The 5841-nt window shown below is 34.8% G+C and overlaps 1 protein-coding gene across 1 annotated transcript in view; it reads right to left on the bottom strand.

Moving 5' to 3' along the window:
• Positions 1–5841, bottom strand: part of LOC117116609 — a 7497-nt gene continuing 1656 nt past the window's right edge. Inside the window, exons 2-7 of the mRNA XM_033260681.1 lie at positions 5050–5166; positions 2148–2252; positions 1506–1748; positions 842–902; positions 306–793; positions 1–140 (exon numbers count right to left, since the gene is read on the bottom strand). Coding sequence (XP_033116572.1) covers positions 1–140; positions 306–793; positions 842–902; positions 1506–1748; positions 2148–2252; positions 5050–5166 — 1154 coding nt within the window. The remainder of the gene's footprint in view (positions 141–305; positions 794–841; positions 903–1505; positions 1749–2147; positions 2253–5049; positions 5167–5841) is intronic.

The following is a 5841-nucleotide window of genomic DNA, read 5'->3' as shown; positions in this document are numbered from 1 at the left end:
CTAGATGTGTATAAGAGACAGGCAAAGAGATCTTAAACACGTTTGAGAACAGTCGGCACGTGTTCTGGTAACGCCTTTCTGAAGTATCTGTCCCGCAATACCTTCCAGTGGATCCAACATTTCGAATAATGCACCTTTGTCTAAAAATTAAATAACCATACTGTTAAGCTTTACAGTGTTGGGAACTTTAAAATACACAGTGTTGGGAACTTTAAAATACACGATTTTTTTTTAAATAACACCATTAATTAAGTATACTTAAACCGATTAGTTCAACCTGAAAAAATAATCCAAAAATATCTTACTTGTGAAAAATGATGGTTGTTGAGCCATCGCCAATTTTATTTCTGCTTCGTTAAGTGCACGGTCATACAACTGGAGCGCGGCTACTTCGGCAAACAGCTGGCCACTGGGACTCCCGATCTGTAGTTGATGTGCATTGAAATCCAGCGGTGTTAAGTTGGTATGGCAGAAGATCACAATTTCACCATTTCTCCAAAGTGTGATTGTGCCATTAAACGTTAGGGTAAGGAATGTCCAGGTATCAGGCATTAAAACATGGGCTCTGGTTAGCTGATTATCATCATACAATACGGTTACTTCGGAGTTATAGAGGCGCCCGAATGTTTGCGTTAGTCGTAGAGAATCTGTATCGCCGATTGAAATGATATCGCCAATTGAATTGTGAAAGGGGTATATGTAGAAAGCCACAGTAAAAGCGTGAAAAGCGCTGAAGTTGATTTTTTCCAATGTTATGATTTGATTTAATGGCTTTGTAGCCCCAGTCTGCTGCTGGTCAGTGACGTACTGGTATTGCATAAAAAAGGCAATTGGAGACTGCAATAAAGTGTCCAGGCTTAGATCCCAGAATCCAACAGGATAAACTTTGGTGTCAAATCCACCTAAATGCAGAAATTGTATTTAAATTGTATTTGTCTTGTTTATCAATTACCAAGTGACTCGCCACTTTTATGGAAGCAATACTCTATGACCTAGGCCTAAGTACATTATGAGAATTAAAACTGGATTGGTTTTCCATGTAAAAATGAATCATATAGGTTAATCAAAACAGACATTTTTCTTCAAAACTGACCAATCAGGACATGGCTAGGAATACGGGCTAGAAATACGCGCTAGTCTTACAAACACACTATCAATTTGTGGACCTTAGCAGCAGGGGTGGGGTGGGTTAAATTATACTCAAGAGTCTGATTTTGAAGGCAAACAGTTTAAACGATTTACAACTCATTCCCACTATGTTTTTGGCTACACTTAGGACTCAATGAAACATGTTGAGATGCACGTATTCCGCTATATCAATAATATATTTACAACAGAAAAAAACCCAATTATCTAAGTGATGATAAAGGAGGCAGTAAATTGTTAATGGACCGTTCGGGTAAGCAAAACCCCTTAATGGATTGTTGCGTATTCCTACTTCGTTTAGAAGTAGTTAATTTTGGATTTAGTGTTCATTTCCATCTGAAATATCAATATAAACTTACATATGTCTGGTTCAAATTCGTTGTAGACCCTGACTTCACAAATGTTTAAAGGCTCGGCGCTACCGCTGGGAAACCATACAGTGACGTAGCGGCCACTCATTGGCTGTTGACATCTTACGTCAAAAAATGTATTGAACTTTACTTGGGCGAGAGTTACTGATTCTCCACATTTATTAAAATTTCTGATGTCACCACCTGAACCAATGGCAATGGCAGCACTGATAAGTCGCAAATGACAATCACCTAAATATTATTAAACACAAATTGGGATTAAACAATCTTTGAATCTAGTTCTCCTACTGTATATACATTCAGAAATAAAGATTGTTAGTACCTTCTTTAGTCTGTAGAGTATAAACAAATATTATACACCCTATTTTGTAATTATCAAAACCAAATTAAAAATAATGGAACATATTTTATCAATTATCTATTTCACTACATTTTATGATGATCCATTCATTAGTTTTTGCGTAATCTTTCGAACAGACAGACCGACGGCAGTGAATACAGAACCTCCTTGGCGGTGGAATACCATATCAATGTATTATAGCGTCGGGTATACCGTACTTTAAATTTTAAAAAAGACTCGAGAAAGTCACGTGGTTAGACTGAAACGATCACATGATTCTGCACACTTACAACCTGCTTGAACGCGGTTTACTATTGTAACACGTGTTACCCGATATTCATTTTCTAGGTCTATCTTAAGCCATTGTTGAAAGGATCCGTGTTGATAACCATTCACTGTAAACAAAACAAAATGAAGCTCATTGTAAACACAGCGTGGAGTATTTAAAGGAAAAGGTCCAGGCATGTCCTGCTTTTAGTGGCACATTTAAAAGCTAAACGTGTTTAGATCAGGCCTACTGTGCTTTAAGGATCTTGACGTGTTCAGCATTAAATGTGCTTGGATATGTGACATCAGGATGTCAAATACCTAAGCATATTTATACCCCATTCAGACTAGCATCGCATTGCGATCGGTTGTAGCATTTGCGACACCCAATCGCAAAGTAAAATGGGGTATAAATAATAACTGTGAACAGAAAATTTGTTGTGAGTCGCCGTATTTAAGGCGGCCCTGGGCCGACCCTAGGCCCAGGTAGTGAGGCCCAGGTAGTGAGTGGCATGCATGAAATCAGCGTACATTACTACAAGTATGAATATGGAATTTCTCATGGTTAAAGTAAACAACTCTGTCATTGTGTGCCCTCAATAGACCGAATGAGCGACGAAAGATGACGTCATCACAATTGGGCCGAGTGGGTATAAAATTCTAAACAAAGCCTAAAAGTCCTATTCTATAACGTTGCGAGTTTTTGTATGGTCCAGGAAAACAAGCAAAAAAACCAAAGTACGTTCAGCTCCGTGCAGTCTGCCAAAGTTATTGGTGTGAATTTAGGAACATTATTCAATAATTTTGAATAACTTAGCTCTCCTTGAAATCTGCAAGTACAATACATTTCATGAGTTTTGCAACAAGCACATTCATCGACCGACGCCATGATTCACTATGAGTGAATACACGGCTGCCGTCGTCGTGCTGTAACACAGGCAGACAATGTAGGCCTACGTTTTATTCCCAAAATAATATGATTGATTCTCGTTATATTTCATATTTGGCATTCACAATCGTAGAGAAAAGATGACGTTACATTCATAAACATGTAACAATGTTTTTTGTTAATTTAAATCACGCTCAACTTTACACACAAAGCGTGTATGAGACGTTTTAGTAAAGGCTATTTTCTTAAATTACTGTGTAAATCGCCTACTTCTTGCGTTTGATTTGGCTCGAATACCCACTAATAGCTGAACAGCGTCGATCGCTAATTCGGTCTATTTGCGTTGTTATCTATTTGTTAGTTTCCGTTTCCTTTAATTCGCTTTTGTTTTAAACTTTTTTCTTAAAAATATACGACTTAAACTACGCTGTTAGGCATAATAATAATTTATTTGGATATGCACTTTTGAATCAGTGGCACTCAACCACAGGGGTGATGCATCCTAACAACAAGAAAAAATATAAAAATTACAATAAAAAAGAAAGACATCAAAACAAAAGATAATAAAATTAGCTAAAACTAAAAGAGAAAATATTTCTATTTTCTCTATGACAAGAAGAACATCAGTCTCTAGATGACACGTCTCTTTCCTGCAACAGTCGTAGTAAGAGAAATCCCTCTGTAATTATTCAGATCCCTGCGGTCACCCTTTTTAAATATTGGAACAATAATACCTTTGTTCAAATCCTTAGGGATTTTTTTCAAGAGCAATTATTCTTTTAAATAATGAGAGAATTGACATGGTCAAGCAGTTTCCACCATTTTTCAAACTTTCATTTGAAATCATATCTATACTCTGTCTCTTATACACATCTTACTCTTACACAAGATCTTCTTTCCCCTCCCTAGAGTAATGATTTTGTCACCCGGAAACCATCATCCGCAACAGAGCAAACCCTTCCTCTCATCCCACTCCAGAACATTTTGAACTCTTGTGAACTGAAGTACAATAGACAGTCCCTGAAGAACTAGCACCTTAAGAGCTTAATAAATCATTCCTAAGCTTCCATGCTCTCTTAACATAAGATTTGCAAAATTTATCAAAAATATCATGAACATCATAAATATAGTCACAATGCACCTCTCCCCAAAGAACAATACTTGATTTAGTACAAAGGTCACTGGTGATAAAATACTCCCATACATTTAGGCAATCAGTATTAACTAGCTTATTTTCTAAAACATGATATTCTTCAATTCTAATGGTGTTTAGTTGATTACATGTGAATAAAAAATGTTTTATATCTTCAACACCATTATTACACAATTGGCAAGTGCCATCACTATTGGGTACCCATTTACAGGTCCTATGTCCTAATGGAAGAGTATTTGACCTCATTTTGAATTTTAGGCTTGCACAAATAAAAATTTGCCTGGTAAAGTAAATATTTTTCCATATTCGGACTGCTCTTAATTGAAGAATATTCAGAAAGTGACGATTTTCTTAACATTTCGCTATTCCAAAAAGAAACATATGAATCAAGAATTAACTCTTTGAAATCGTTAACACAACACATATCGGATGCAACTCCAAGGCATGAATTTTTAAAGATTGAACCAATTTCCAACCTTATATCAGTACAAATCTTAATGAAACTAGAGAGCAGTTTATAGCGTGGCTCAGCAATACTATTTAGACTAAGGGATGTATTAAGCATAAAGTTTGGCCATCTATGCTTATCTAAATTCATTACATGATTAATGTATTTAGCTCTAAGTATATCCAACGGAAGCAATCGATAAATATAGGATTGTACTTAACAGCCAGAGGCCCAAAAAAAGACATGTCACATACAGGCTTCTAAAATACAATGATATAAAAACAAATAAATCTATTAAAGTATAAACAATTATGAAATTAAATTATAAAATCTCAAACATTAAACTTAGCAAAGGAGACATCTTTCATATTTACTTGTTTATCAAATAAAATAGGATAAAATTATCACCTCATTATAGTTTAGTCAGTAACTTACATGAGTGAAAACAATTTGCAGCCATGATTGAACGATCATCCCCATCGGTAACTGCTTTAGCATAAAACTGTCCATGAGTTGATGATGATGATACAGGCTTTTTGAATGACAGGTATACTAAACAACAAATAAATGAAAAATAAATTATTTGGTAAAGCGTTAGAAGGCCTTTTCGCTCCATTGAATTTTGTAAATATTAGATTTTTTGGTACAAGTATTTTGAAGCTTTCCATTCTTTAAAGCCACAAACAGGAGGTTTGAAGAAATATTCGGGAATAGTTTTTTTTTCTCTTTCGTAGGAGTTTAACCCACTTTGATTTCTTTCTCTTTTTGTTACTTTTCTTTTTTTTCTGCTTCTAATACATCTTTAAAAGAAAATGAATATACAAAATAAAAACAATTGCACTTAGGAGGGGTCAGTCCACCATGGCTGACTATCTTTCTTTTTTTTTTTTTAACATCTTTCCACTTGTAATAATTTCTAAATATGTTTTACCAAGATGTAGGTCTAATTAACATTATTAACATCGTACATTAAAGAATTTCTTCAAGTCATTTTCATTAAAAAAAAACCAAAAAAAACAAAAACAACATATTTATATACATATACACTGCACATATACATAATATTATTTTCTTTTTAAATCCACCCTTTACCTTTCATGGGAATTTCATTCTCCTTTATTTCTTTCTCTTTTTGTTATTTTTTTTTTGTATGGTACACTCACATATATATACATTTCACACTCATCATATATATCTATATCCGTATACATACACGCACATCCATTC

The sequence above is a fragment of the Anneissia japonica genome, unplaced genomic scaffold, assembly GCF_011630105.1.
Source record: "Anneissia japonica isolate Jap-2015-1 unplaced genomic scaffold, ASM1163010v1 scaffold2737_len523936_cov211, whole genome shotgun sequence".
NCBI classification, from domain to species: Eukaryota; Metazoa; Echinodermata; class Crinoidea; order Comatulida; family Comatulidae; genus Anneissia; species Anneissia japonica.
The sequence above is the reverse complement of the archived record's forward strand: the minus strand, read 5'-3'. Positions and strand labels throughout refer to the sequence as shown.